General features: G+C 54.0%; 4 protein-coding genes across 4 annotated transcripts; 2 read left to right on the top strand and 2 right to left on the bottom strand.

Moving 5' to 3' along the window:
* Positions 1–328: 328 nt before the first annotated feature.
* CDV56_108774 (uncharacterized protein) lies at positions 329–7,415 on the top strand (the record flags this gene model as incomplete). Its single annotated transcript, XM_026762393.1, has 21 exons — positions 329–461; positions 523–1,222; positions 1,613–1,653; positions 1,720–2,315; positions 2,362–2,512; positions 2,561–2,661; positions 2,709–2,956; positions 3,002–3,615; positions 3,665–3,841; positions 4,128–4,258; positions 4,308–4,665; positions 4,715–4,830; positions 4,878–4,944; positions 4,996–5,135; positions 5,182–5,464; positions 5,519–5,809; positions 5,857–5,970; positions 6,020–6,230; positions 6,807–6,978; positions 7,033–7,265; positions 7,319–7,415. 21 exons carry the CDS (start codon positions 329–331, stop codon positions 7,413–7,415), a joined length of 4,974 nt encoding a protein of 1,657 aa, XP_026617107.1.
* A 92-nt stretch (positions 7,416–7,507) lies between these two features.
* On the bottom strand, positions 7,508–8,871 carry CDV56_108745 (uncharacterized protein; the record flags this gene model as incomplete). The annotated part of the gene is made up of 3 exons (XM_026762364.1): positions 7,508–7,872; positions 7,931–8,383; positions 8,454–8,871. The coding sequence occupies 3 exons, from the start codon at positions 8,869–8,871 to the stop codon at positions 7,508–7,510; spliced, it is 1,236 nt and encodes a 411-aa protein (XP_026617106.1).
* A 283-nt stretch (positions 8,872–9,154) lies between these two features.
* Positions 9,155–11,400, top strand: CDV56_108684 (Hsp70 family protein; the record flags this gene model as incomplete). Its single annotated transcript, XM_026762303.1, has 8 exons — positions 9,155–9,251; positions 9,308–9,831; positions 9,886–10,060; positions 10,108–10,372; positions 10,425–10,527; positions 10,579–10,712; positions 10,763–10,976; positions 11,032–11,400. 8 exons carry the CDS (start codon positions 9,155–9,157, stop codon positions 11,398–11,400), a joined length of 1,881 nt encoding a protein of 626 aa, XP_026617105.1.
* A 717-nt stretch (positions 11,401–12,117) lies between these two features.
* On the bottom strand, positions 12,118–13,925 carry CDV56_108633 (MDR family MFS transporter; the record flags this gene model as incomplete). Its single annotated transcript, XM_026762252.1, has 2 exons — positions 12,118–13,570; positions 13,621–13,925. The coding sequence occupies 2 exons, from the start codon at positions 13,923–13,925 to the stop codon at positions 12,118–12,120; spliced, it is 1,758 nt and encodes a 585-aa protein (XP_026617104.1).
* Between the last annotated feature and the right edge of the window lie 114 nt (positions 13,926–14,039).

The following is a 14,039-nucleotide window of genomic DNA, read 5'->3' as shown; positions in this document are numbered from 1 at the left end:
GGTAGGATTTATACAGTGCTCTAGCAATTGAGAAGCAGAACTTTCATAAATGCTATAAGTACAGGTTCAATCATGCAAGAGATTAGCAACCCAGTGGCATATCGAGTGTTTCTAGTCTGGACATAGTACGATAGTACATATGAGGAGACCCCACAGCCCCAGGTCCCACATGGCCAACCCCAAATCCACGTGATGCTTCTATCTTCCTCTTATGATTGGCTCGTACCTTACGCTCTGACTTGTTAGTGTTGGGGCAGTGGGGTAACCGCATAAAGGCCTCGTCTCCCACATGTTGGGGCTAATCTTTCCTACAGCCATTCCATCATGAATGATGGCAACCCCGTCTGGGGCTTACTTGCCCACCCGATCATCACCTATTCTTGAGCCAATCGCCCATTACCCCAGCAATGTCGTCCCAGAAGAGCGGGTCACGTTACGCATGGCGATCCTCTTATCCAATGGTTTGTAATTTCAGGCTTCACTAAAGTCTACCACATTGCAGATGGCTGATTGATGGCACAGGAGTCCGCGTAGATCATCAATTCACATTCCCCGCCATGAACATCGCCAACTGCATCATCCACGGCGAAGGGGAAATGTACTCGGTGGAAATAACCCACCGATGCACCTGCCGACGTCTACTCCACGAGGAGCTCGTCCGGATGCTCCCCGGTTTCCTCCGCGAAAATGACGTGTATTGGTTCCGCACCAGGAACCCAGAGACAAACATCCAGCACACCTGCTTATTCGACGGCGCGGAACTCGAAATGCAGCTCGTGACCTCGCATGTCCCCGAATGTGGCTTTTGCTTCGCGCGGCGAGCGTTTATTGCCGAGCGGGATGCCTTTGACCGGCAGCAGAGCCAGATGCCTCGGGGACCGGGATCGTCGACTTCCCCGCGCGACCAGAGTCTGAGCTCTGGGTGGACGTTCCGCGAACCGTCGGATACGGAACGATTACGGGTGAATCGTCACGGGTGGGAGATTATGTTTGTTCTTCATCCTGATGCGAGGGAGGGGGCTGTGACGATCTCGAGGTTGAGGATGGAACTGTGTCGGCTGCTGTCCATTGCTGACCCGAGGCGGATCATCTTGACGAGTGGTCCGTTCACCTGGGGAGGAGACTTTCAGGAAGATGGCAAGGATTACTACAGTACTTATTTTGTAAATGATTTGATCGTCGAGTCGCGGAGTATGAAGACGCCGAGGGGAAGCGCTCTCATGTATGTACTCGAGGCAGATCCAATAGGACGACCATTCTAGCAAATCACCTATACCTTTGATAACGCCCGAAGAATCCTTTGCCAACTGATAAAAGGACATTCGAGCTTTATGAAAAGAAGGCTCTCATGATTGGTGGCACTAAATATCACAGACCTGGTGGATCAGTCAACCCCGCAGTGCCGCCGCCACAGGATTTGTCCAGAGTTTGTGTTCTCCTTGGCGAATCCCCCAAGGACACTGGACACCGGGGTTTAAGAGCTCAAAAAGCGTAGTTCCACCCCACGAGATGCTTCCAGACTATGGACTCTCCCCAACTGACACCCCACCGGCATGTCGACTGTTCCTGAGAACCCTACCCGTCCCCACCGGTGTGTTTACTGTGGCCTCAGCTTCAAGCGATCAGAGCACCTGAAACGCCACGTGAGGAGGCGTACGTCTCGTCTCATTTTGGACACCTGACGAAATATTGGTGAATCGCATACTGACAGTTACTTAGACACCAAGGAACGACCTTTTCGCTGTCGAATATGTGGGGAGAGCTTTTCCCGTAAGGAATTGCATGACCGGCACCAACGCACCCGCCATGGCGCAACTTCAAGCATCCCGTTACCAGAGATAGTAGAACCAGAGCCATCTGCAGCAGCTACTTATCCAAATTCGTACTCGCCCGGACATGTTGATCCTTCTCAAGGCGACTCGTCGAGCCGATCACCATTCACCTCCTTCGTGGAGGAGCCGGCGGGTCCAGCTTTGCAGGCTCCTTTAGCGCCAGACACACAGCGACAAGAAAACATTTATCTGACCGGTCCTCCTGGTAGTCCTGCATTCCAGGAAAATGCATACTCTGTGATCTCCGATCGGCGTCGGGACTCGAGACTCCAAACTCCCCTAGGAAGCGAGACTCCTCCCTGGTTGAAATTACCCAGCGGGCTGGAGTTTGCCTCGCTTCTCTCAGCATTGAATAGATCGCCATTATCTACAAGTCTTCCAACACCGCTGCGGCTATGCACACCGCAAAGCGAGGCGATCTTTGAACATGATCGGAATGAGACTGCCCGCTTGGGGATCGAGAAAGCGCTGGAGGGGCTGAGGGTGCGTTCTGCGGGATACCAATATCGGATCATGCTGATTCAGTCAGAGTATCAATGTCGCAGGGGGCGAAGAATATTCCCATCGCTTCAAGATCCCGGAGATGGATTCCCTCTACCGGTACTGGCACATGTTCTTCGAGATACCTCACAAGAACCTTCCGTTTGCTCATCCGAAGTCCGAAAACTATCAAATACCTGGTATAACCGTTCTTGCTATTCGAGTATATTCTCGCTAACACAGAGTAGCAATTGCAATCGGTGTTCTCGCCGACGGTGCCATGTACTGTGACGAACCCGAGGTCGGTCAGATGCTGTTTGAGGCCTCCCGCCGCATTGTCGCTCATCACGTAGGTACGATGCGTTTCTCCAAGGGCACAGACTTATCGATTTATAGTTGAACACGCTTTATACCCGGGAAAACAATACGATACCCATCTGGATCTTCACCACGCTCTTGCTGAACTGTGTCTTTGGTCTACCCGGGGGCAAGTCTAGTGAGAGCGACATTACCCTTGGCAGCCTTGACAGCTTGATCAACCTCGCGCGAGTTATCGAATCGGGCCCGGCAATGGATCTCGTCGATCAGGCGTCCACAATGGAGGAGAAATGGCAGAGTTATATCGAGGGAGAATCTCACCGCAGGTAAGCTGTGTCGTACCACCCGCGCCCGGCATTGCTGACCTTCAGATCAATTCTTTGCTTCATTGTTGTGAGTGGGTTGTGGTCGGTGGCATACGAGCCCATCGTCAATGTCCTGGACTTTCCATTCAGTCTGATCGAATTCCCCTGGTCGGAGACATTGTGGAATGCTCGCTCAGCCGTCCAATGGCATGCGCTCTATCAGAACCCTCGAAGTCGATCGCCTGGCAGCTGGTCGGAGAACGTGGAGGCGCTGCTGTTCGGTAAACCCCAGCCATTAAACGGTCTGGCCTCTCTCTGTCTTGTAGTTGGGCTTCTACTCTACATCGACGGGCTCCGACGGGAAGCAGTTCTCGACGTGGTCGAGATCAACTCGTACCTACAGCATGCTTTGGACCAATGGTTTCAGATGCACGATCGAACGGGCCTGGAGAATCTGGCCCTCAACCATCTATGCTATCCCGCTGCATACTACCTGCGCATCTCCCTGGTCCTGGACATCCGCCAGACCATGGACCTCATGCGCAGTAAGCAGTTTTCAGCCATGCGAAAGGTACTCCGGGACGGTGATTTGGTCCAAGCGGCGGCCTTTGCGCGAGCCGCTATGATTCCGTGGGTGATCAGCCGCCGGAACCAAACGTCCATGGTCGCTATCCCGTGCGGTAAGCCATATCCCTCGGTGTTATGAAGACAGTTGTATTGACTTTCCAGGGGTGGTTATCACGGAGTGGGCGATTGACGTGATGGACAACCAGCCCGAGGATTCACCCCAACGGGAAGTGCTTCGCGGGTTTGAGTACTCGATCCGAGAGTACTGGCCTGTCTCACCCTTAGTGACCGCTGTGGATGTCTGGAGGGCAGTTCGGAGAATTATTACCAATGGACCAGGTATGTTTGCCGGGGCGCGATGTTTGCAAGACTAACAGTTGCAGTTACAACGGCTTTAACAAGGAGTATGGATGCATACGAGATGTATCTAGCATTAGCTTAGATGAATTGATAAGGAGTTAGATTTGAACCAATCAAAAATGTGTAACCTTGCATAAAGCGAATAAAAGCAATACTCCCCTCATGCCATGCTGGACGAGTAAATACGAGTGCTACTGCATCCTTGGCTGGCAAGCTGCTGATAAATCGAATCAGCTGTCCCTATCAGCATCAAGCATACCGGTAGTTAAACTTTACCACCTACGCCAGCCACGCCACGGCAAGACCTCGCACTGGGCCTGGAATGACAACATGCCCCCCGGGAATGCAGCCAGCAGCCACTGCGGGAATACCCCACAGTCTGGGGTAAAAGTTGGGGTAAGCGATCAACCCGGGGAAACGAAACCGGCGATATAAGTAGATCTAGACACCCTGCACTGCACTCTCGCCTTCTTCCTCAGAGGATAAGTCTGCATGTACTATCACCATGTACAACGCAACCGAAGCCGATATCGAGAAACCCACCACGATGGGTGTCGAGCATGTGGCCGAGACCCCTGGCTCCGGGTCCGTCAGCGAAAAACACTACCAGGATGTGGAGCAAGTCCCCCACTTCACGCCTGAGCAGGAGAAACGCGTGCTCCGGAAGATGGATCTTCGGTTGATTCCCATGCTGTCTGTTTTGTATCTACTGGCCTTTCTGGATCGAGGCAATATTGGGAACGCAAAAATCGAAGGATTGGTGGAGGATTTGGGCCTGACTTCGCGGGAATACAGCTGGTGTTGTATGTTTGACTCTGGACGTTGAGAGAGAAGTGCTGACCGATGACCCAGTGACGGTGTTCTTTTTCACGTACTGTGCGTTTGAGATGCCCAGTAATCTGCTCCTCAAGAAGCTGCGGCCGTCGAGATGGTTGCCGTTTCTGATGCTTGCTTGGGGGATTGTCATGGTATGATCTGCCACGGTTGAGGATGGAATACCTGGCTGACGGAGTAGACCCTGATGGGCGTTGTTCACAACTATGCTGGGCTTTTGTCCACGCGAATCTTTCTCGGTGTTGCTGGTGGGTTTGCAGCAATATTGATATGCAGTCAGTCATACTGACCCCGTCCAGAGGCTGGTCTATACCCTGGCACCGCCTACTACATCACCATGTGGTATCCCCGAGAAAAAGCCCAGTACCGACAGGCTCTCTTCTTCAGCTCGGCCAGTATCGCCGGTGCTTTCTCGGGACTTCTCGCTTACGCGATAAGTGTATGTGTCTGTGGCCCTAGCGAGGACGAAGCTGATAGAGGAATAGAAAATGGACGGAGTGGGCGGGTATGCCGGCTGGCGCTGGATCTTCATCCTGGAGGGACTTCTCACCGTCGCGGTCGCCTTGGTCGCCCCCTTTGCGATTCACGACTTCCCCGAAACCGCCACCTTTCTGACCGAGGAAGAGCGCCGCTGGGTGATTCACAAACTGCGGTCTCAATCCGGACGCGACACCACGCAAGACGGGGCAGACCACGAGGAATCGCGCTTCCGCGTACGCTACGTGATTGATGCGTTGACGGACTGGCAGATCTATGTCGCCTTGTTCAGTATGTGTTCCACCTCTGCCTTACTGCAACGACTCGATGAGACTAACTGGTCAGTGTACTGGGGCATCACGACCCCTCTCTACGGTATCTCGTACTTCCTACCGTCCATCATCAAGGACTTGGGGTATACGTCTTCAACAGCGCAGCTGCTCACGGTGCCGATCTACATCGCGGCGGCCATTGTGGCAGTTGGTGCGGCCTGGCTGTCGGATCGTCGCAAGCAGCGGTCCCCGTTCATTCTCTTCTTCATGTCGTTGATCGCCATCGGGTTCATCATTGTCATTGCCTCCACCGGCCGTGGAGTGCCAGGGGTTGTCTACTTTGGTGTTTTCGTCGCGGTCGTCGGTAAGTTGCTTTTCCACGAACACAGCTACCAGTCTGACAGAAGCTAGGCATCTATCCTGCCTTCCCAGGCAACGTCACCTGGCTCAGCGTCAACCTGGCCGGGGACTACAAGCGTGCGGCCGGAATGGCCATCCATATCGGGTTGGGTAATATGGCCGGCGGTACGTCTCTCGTCTTGCTTTGAAGTCAGAAAAATGCTAATTGTTGCAGCCATGGCATCAAACTTTTACCGCGCGCAGGACGCACCCAGGTATATTCTGGGCCACTCATTGGAACTGGGGTTCGCGGTGGTGGGGATCATTGCGGTGGTGATTCTGCGATTCTCGTATCAACGCATCAATAAGAAACGGGATCAGATGGATGTCTCGGGCTATGATAATGCTCAGTTGGCCAGAATGGGCGATCGGTCGCCTCTGTTCAGGTATATGCTGTGATGGATGGGCTGTTGGTTGTTGGTTCTCCGACGAGGACATTGATAGTCGACTATGTGATAATGGACAATGAGAATTTTGCTTTGCTCCAAGCGATGTAGACAGTATGTCAGGACTATCCGTAATTCCTAATGCGATTTACCTGAAAGGGAGTTCGGATTTAAGCGAGATGAATTCTGGTTGCTGTGTGCTGAGTGGCTGGGTGAGAGCCCCTATGGACCCTGGAAAGGCTGCAATCAAATCTCTGAAGCTTTGCACTAAAACGGAGCAGTTTCAGGCACCAAAGGCACTAGTGGTCTTAGTACTTACTTGGCTGCGCTCTAAACGGCCATGGCTAAGTCCAGGCTCGTTTTCCGTTCTTGGCAGATGGCGCTATACGAATGATGAGGCTCGCCTCCTGAATCAAGTCCCAGGAAGCTAAAGTAGGAAATAGAAACAACATAGTGCTGATTGGTCGTGTCTCACATGGGCTATTCTTCCTTTTCTTAAAATGAGCCTCTCATTCCCACTTTGAGCCTCTTATTCTGTTCTCTTGCTGTCCGCTCAACAAGTTCAACCGTTCACAGCATCATGGCCGGCACCGGCTCCCTTCGCGGACGAGATTGGATTCACTGTGGCCTGCGCATCCTCTTCTGCGCGTCTGGAATCGCTCTTCTCGCCGTCACAGCACGCCTGGCAACAGGATGGGGAGGAGACGATGAGACACCCCGGATTCTGCTTCCCGTTGTGCTAGCCACAGTGAGTTCCACGCCTCTTGGGGGGAAAAAGGTGCACATGGCTGACCGACTGCAGGCTTCTCTAGCTATCGTTACAGACATCCTCGCTCTGTTCTTGCTTTTCCGGTATATTGGCTTCATCACGGCAACGGCCATTCTGGACATCCTCATCATCATCCTCTGCGCTATCGGGATTGCCTCCATCTCCATGGGGAACTTTTTCGTCTACTGGGGCCTTTACTATCGCGATTACAGGTTGGCGTGGGAACAGGCGGAGATCATCGTCTTTGCTTTGAATATTCTGGTTGCGTAAGTGTGCCAGTCGCTGCGTATGGATTGGGACTAACAAAGGGGGTTTGCAGGTGGGAGAGAATTCTTTCCATCGTCTTATGCTCGGTTTCTCGCAGGGGCCGAGTGGTGGTGGAGGATGCGAAGGAAGTACAGGTGCAGAGCAGCTAGCACTAGTATATTACTTCTTGGATGTTCCCCTGTAATGATGCACTTGACGATAATACATTGGCATATCCAGGCGGCTGTCCACCTTGAAGCTGCTACAACGATGTCCCCTCCGCCATGACCTGTGGCACCGACAACCGCCGTCCCTGCTCATCACAGACCTTGACAACCCTCGGCGTAATCACCACTCCCTGTCTCCCGGCATAATCCCAGACAAACTCAAAGGCACAGGGCTGCGCGAACAACCACCGCCCCAAGTCCGCCGCCGCAGAGGCTACGGACTTCAAATGCTGGAGGCGCTCTGACCTGGTATGTGCGGAATTGGCATAGCCGGTAAACGTGTCGACAAATCTCTCCGTTAGCCTGTCGATGGCGTGCTCGTCTGCGTCGCGAGTGGCCTGCTGATGCCGGTAGAGGTACGCTGTCAGCATCCGCCAGCTGAAAAGCGCATGGTCTGTCTCTGTAGTCGGTCAGTTGCTTCTCAACAATTGGTTGCAGGGCGTAACGTAAGGCGATACCTGGTGTTTGATCCACCACTTGCGGGCAGGACGCGTAACATGCAGGCAGAAGCTTCCCCTTTGCGGGTCCCGGGGTGATCTGCTGCAGTAATTCCCGAACAAGAACATGCGTGAGGACAGCGCGCTGTCTGCCTGGTTTCGCCAGCAACGTTGTGATCGTTGCCGGCAGGTACGGGGACTCGTAGCTTGAAAGAGGCGTAGCCGAGTCGTGCAGATTGGATGCCGCGGCCACTCCGGAAGAGTAGTAGTTGTCGACATGGAGACTGGCATGGTCGAAAAGCGTGAGGATCCGCGCGCGTACTGTCTCATCGTCGGCAGGATGAGGAATATAAGGAAAGGATGCGGAAGCTCCTAGACCCAGTGGTGGATGCTGTGGTGGCTTCTCTTCGGAGAATTGCGCCAAAGGCCCCGCGCCTGCGCCTTTTCTGCGCCGACGGAGGAAGAGAAAGGCACCTAGGATCGTGAGTGCCGCGGTGCCGATGATGCAGCCGACAATTGCGCCAGCTAAAGCACCCGTGCTCACATTGTTCGGCGATGGGCTGGGTAGGGTGGCTTGGGTACTCGAGGTGCTTGACGAAGTCGGGACTGTGTTGCTCGAGTTGGGAGAGCTGCTGGGGGGTACGACAGAGGTGACCTGCGATAAAGCTGAGGAAGAGCTTGTTGGTATAGATGTACTGGTTGACAGTGCTTCTGAGCTTGATGCGGAGGTCGCAGACGTGCTTGTCAAGGATGACGTGGGCGATTCCTGACCGGGTAAAGAAGGGGACGATGTTGTCGACGACGATGTTGTGCTTGATGGAGTCGCCAAGGGCGTCGTAGTGCTGGTGCTCAAGGAGGATGTCGTAGTGGCAGCCATTCTGTGGAGAGATCCAGACGGACGTGTGTGCACTTTGGGATGGATCAGGGAGGTGGCTAACTCTTATGAAACCAGGGTCAACCATGAATGCTTGCACGTCCTCGTATTCAGCTTAGTGAACCAACACAACTTATTCAGATCAGGCTGTGATTTCCGGTCGTTTTACCACTTCGAGGCTGATAAACGACTTTGGCTGGTCGCTGACTCGCTAGATGCATCAACCCCGGTCAGGGGAATGCATGCTGCTTTAGCACGGAGATTGCCAGTGCCATGGCCTTTCCCGGCAAGGGTATTTCTCTCTCCTATCTCCAGGGGAGCAGCCTTGCAAAAATCCTTGAGCATGGCCAGCGTTTCTTCTCTGGTTGACGATGGACGAGAAGGAAGTTGTGGCAATCCATAAACCCTGGGACGATGATTGGAGCCCCGATATCGTAGTTGGGGTTGATTTCGGAATGACCTGCACAGGTACAGGGTCTTCAATGAGCTCAGAATATTTCACGACAGGCGCTTATGATAAACAGGAGTCGCCTATTCAATCGGCCCAGAATGGTTACCGCCGAGGACCATCCAGCGGTGGCCGGGGAAGCTCATCAGCGAGTTGGCCAACAAAGTGCCCACTGCGATTGAATTTGGATCTGCTTCGCACAGCGTCAAGTCGTGGGGGTTTCTCTGTAATACCGAGGATCCGGCCTCGGACATCAAAGAGTATTTCAAGCTGCATCTGGCTCCTGGCCCTCACCCGGACGGACAAATCACCCGCACAGAGGCACAGCGATGGCTTCAAGACTATATCCGTTGCATCTGCCAGCATGTCACTGCACATTTCAAAGACACTCTTCCCTCTTTTGCCTCTTGCAAGGTTGAATGGGTATTCAGCGTGCCCACAACATGGAAAGATGTTCGTATGGTGGAAGAAACGCGGCACCTACTGCAGCGAGCGATCAACACTGGCAGTCCGGGAATGTCGCCAGAGCATAATCGCGCCGTCATTGGCCTCACCGAGGCAGAGGCTGCAGCTGTGTATGCTTGTAAGGAACATTATCAGGTGAGACTACGGATAGTATAGCCCACCCTGCGATCACCATGTTCACTGCTGCAGGTGAATGATATCGTCCTCGTCTGTGATGCAGGAGGCGGAACCACAGTAGGTAGAGCTCGATCTGATATGAAATCAATCGTCCTGCGGCTGCTAACTGTGGAGGACGTCAACATTCTCCAGCTCAAGTCCGCGCGCGGCGAGCCGACAAAACTCGATCAGTTCGGCAGCGTTGAGGGTATGTCAGCTCAGAAACTCTTTAAGTTCACAGCTGAACCTAGTCAGGACGACCCATCGGCTCTGTTTTCGTCGACCGCGGGATGCATAGTCTCATCTGCGAGCGGCTATCCAAGGTTCACCACAGATTGAATCTGTCTCCATCACACACGGCATGGAGGATGATCCTCGGCCGATTCCAAAGACTCAAATGCGCGTTCGGTACCGCTGCAGCTGCAAATACTCCAAGTCTCAAGTTGGATGTTCCTGGCCTCAAGCCGGGGCCCGATCTGCCGGAGGTCGAGATTTACGACGGCCAGATGAGCATTTCTTGGTATGTGACATGTTCACAGACAGAGTGTAGAGAATCACGGCTAATCTTCCAGGGACGATTTGCAACATTGCTTTGACACAAAAATAGCCGAGATGTTTGACTTGCTTGATGGCCAAATCCGACAAATGCATGATAGATTCGCAAGTGAACGTATCGTACGGCACCCCGTCCCTAGCTAACCCCAGACCTCGAACTGACGCATCCAGTCATACCTCATTCTGTCGGGGGGGTTTGGCAGCTCACCGTATGTTCGGAAACGGCTGATGGAAAGGTACAGCAGTGGGAACAGGAACGGACACGGTAGTACAGGAGCGATGCGGGTCTTGATGGCCGAGGAACCGTGAGTCCTGCGTCATCAACTCAATTGCCAGCTGCTGACATACGCAAAAGACAGCTTGCCGTTGTCCACGGTCTCGTCCTGGATCGCATCCAGCTAATCAAGCGAGGCGTCATCACTTTTGGATGCCGATGCTCCCCCGTCAGCTATGGGATCATCTGCGATCAGCTTTACGTCCCAGAGAAGCATGCGGGCGAGCTTGTCCGGCAAGATCCGCACGATCAGCTCAGGTATGCCATTGACCAGGTAGATTGGCTGGTTGTCCAGGTACGCAGACAACACATGTCCCGAATCACTATCCCATTAGTCTTGACAGCAATAGGGCTCACCCATTCCTCCAACCGGACTCACAAAAGAGTTCCAGCTCAAGCTGGAGCCCGGCCGGGAAGCTGAGACCTTCCAGGTCCATATTGTCATGTCAATGTATCCGCCCACACAGCTCCCCAGGAGCATGTCTCACAAGGGCATCGAGCGGGTGTGCACACTGCACATTTCAACCGAGGGGGTAGAGAAGAAGCTCAAGAACCGCCACTGGTACAATCGAAAGCCGGTCTTCTGGAAGGGCACCTTTAACGTCAGAGTCGTGGTGGGGCCTGCAGATTTGGCTTTTCAACTGTGGTCCAAGGATCAGAGAATCAGGAGCAGCAGTCATCCGCCGATTGCAGTGAAATGGGTGCCTGCCGGGGTCTAGCGTTAGTTTGAACAACAAGAGTAAGTATGAGGTTGGAGATATAGTGTTTCTCTTGATTGTATCTATGTACTAGAACAGAAACGCAAACTGTATGTATACTCAACAGAATCTCATGCGAATCGATGCAAGTCCTCAAACCTGGACGACAATCTTGGTTCCGCTGACTCCCTGCCTCAAGGTGTCCAGCGCCTGGTTCAATCCCTCCAAGCCTCCCTCCATCAGTTGCACATGGGGACTAGGGACAATCTTACCCTCCGCAAGACCCGGCCCCAGCCAGCCCTGGTATACGTTGTAGAGATGCTGTGCTTGGGCAGTTTCATCCATTTAGCGTTCAGCCAGTCTGATAGCCGACTCAATGGCTGAAAAGTGCTGAAGATGATTATAATGACGATTGAGGCAAGACATATAGAGCCTTTATATTGAGCGGGATCTGTTTGATATCCTGTCAAAGAGCTATCCCGTCGTTTAGGATCCTGGTCCGCATGGACAAAGGAAGATAAAGATGGAAATATGGACCATATACAGGGGTCAATAGCTCATGTCCGGCTGCTCATTTATGCAAAGACTTCTATAACAGAGGGATAGACTCAGAATCACCGAGTCACAAAAGACACCATTCGAGTAAGAGCAGACGATCTGCTGTCTTATTTTCAGCCATGAACGGATTAGATTCCCAAACGGAATGCGATGAACAGATTCACCCGGCCCCAACGAATATCACTCATTTCCCCCGGACACAGCAGGAACCCGGTTCTCTGGTTTTCTCTCTGCAACCCCCTGTCCACTGTTCCCCTTCTTCTCCTTCAATCCATAGTCCGACTGCACCGTCGTGCGCATCGGGATCTCCTTCTCCAACAAGGTAAGCAGGAACGCCAGCCCACAAAACCCAATACAAACCTGCCACACGTTCTTCAAGGCCGCCAGATACGCTCCCACAACCTCGTTCCGTGTCTCCTCCGCCAGTCCCAAAAGATACCGGCTCGAGACATGCGCGTAGGCATTGCCGCCCCCCAGCGCGCGCCGGATCCCCTCATCGCTCACGGCATGCACATGGTACGCAAAGCGGCTGTTGAAGATCGCGGCGGGGATAGCGATGCCCCAGATGCTCCCGAACGCGCGGAGGTAGGCCCATGTGGCGCTAGCGGGCGCCACGTCCGACTGGGGGAGGGCGCCCTGGACGGCGGGCAGGAAGGTGGTGAGGAGGATGCCGCCGCCGACGCCGGCGATGATCTGGTAGATGACGATCTTGGCCATGCTGGAGTGGGCGTCGAGGTCGATGTACAGGCCCGTGGCGAGGGTCATGAGCGCGTATCCGCTGAGATGGATGGGTTTGTATCGGCCCCAGCGGGAGAGGGCGAAGCCGGAGAGGATGGCTGCCGGGGCTGCAGTGAGGACGCTGGGCAGGAGGAGCACGCCGGACCGTTGCGGGGAGGCAAGCAAAACACCCTGGAAGTAGAGGGAGAGGAAGTAGACGCGCCAGAAGGTGAGCATGGACGAGAGGAAGGTGTTGACGAGACAGACGGCGCTGGTGCGGTTGGTGAACAGGCGGCCGGGGATGGTTGGCACCTTGCACCATTGGGTTGTCTCAAAGGCATGAAAGACACACATCCCGGCAAAGCCAACCAGCAATGGGACGAGAATGCGCCAGCTCGACCAGGGGTATCTGGTGTCTGCCCAGGAAAGTGCGAGGAGGATGGCAATCATCGACCCGATGAGCAGCAGGTTACCGATCCAATCGATCTGCCTGATCTTCTGCTGGAAGGTGAAGATCTTCCGGTAGGTGATTCGCAGAAAGATGATCTGCAGCAGCAGTGTCACCCCTCCCAGAGGCAGATTCAGCCAGAACACCCATCGCCAGTGCCCGCTCTGCGCAATGGCACCCCCGATCACAGGTCCGATGGAGATGCCGATGCCGAACGTGCCGAAAATAATGCCCTGGTACTTGCCCCGCTCCCGGACAGAGACGAGATCGCTGATAATCAAATTCGTCATGGACCCGATGCCAGCACCGCCGAGGCCCTGCACGAGTCGTCCTGCGATGAGCATTGCGGTCGAATTGGCACCACCGCTGATGCCGCTGCCCAGGGTGAAGATGGACACGGCCACCATGGTGGGCCATTTGCGGCCGAAAACCTGGGCGAATTGGCCGTAGAAGGGGATAAAGACGGTGCTGCGCGCATGTTCAGAGACTGGGGTCAGAGAAGAGATGTAGAGACTTACGACGTGAGAAGGTAGCCATTCAGAAACCAGACATAGTCCGGGCCAGAGTGCAGGGTAGCCGTGATTTCCGGCAGCGAAGTCGATGTCACCGTAGACTCGAGAGCAGAGAAAAGCGTTGCTATACACAGTGGAGGGAAGATGGCCCAGAATCGCCAGCCTCGGGCGGCAGGCTGTGAGGGAGGGTTTGGTCTCTGTGCACCAGGAGCAAGAGACTGTGCGGCAGACTGTTGTTCAGGGGGCTTATCGGATTTGATCATGTCAATGGAGACCTCATTGCGGTCGTGAGATGGCGCTTGAGATGCCATACTGGATGCTTTCGGCGACTATAGTTGATGGACGGAAGCGACGAGAGGTGGAAAAGTAGGAGAGGAATATGGACGATCTGACCTTACCATCGGGTGTCGGAATCTCTCTCCTTT

The sequence above is a fragment of the Aspergillus thermomutatus genome, assembly GCF_002237265.1.
Source record: "Aspergillus thermomutatus strain HMR AF 39 chromosome Unknown NODE_29, whole genome shotgun sequence".
Lineage (NCBI taxonomy): Eukaryota > Fungi > Ascomycota > Eurotiomycetes > Eurotiales > Aspergillaceae > Aspergillus > Aspergillus thermomutatus.
This window is presented reverse-complemented; position numbering and strand designations above follow the sequence as displayed.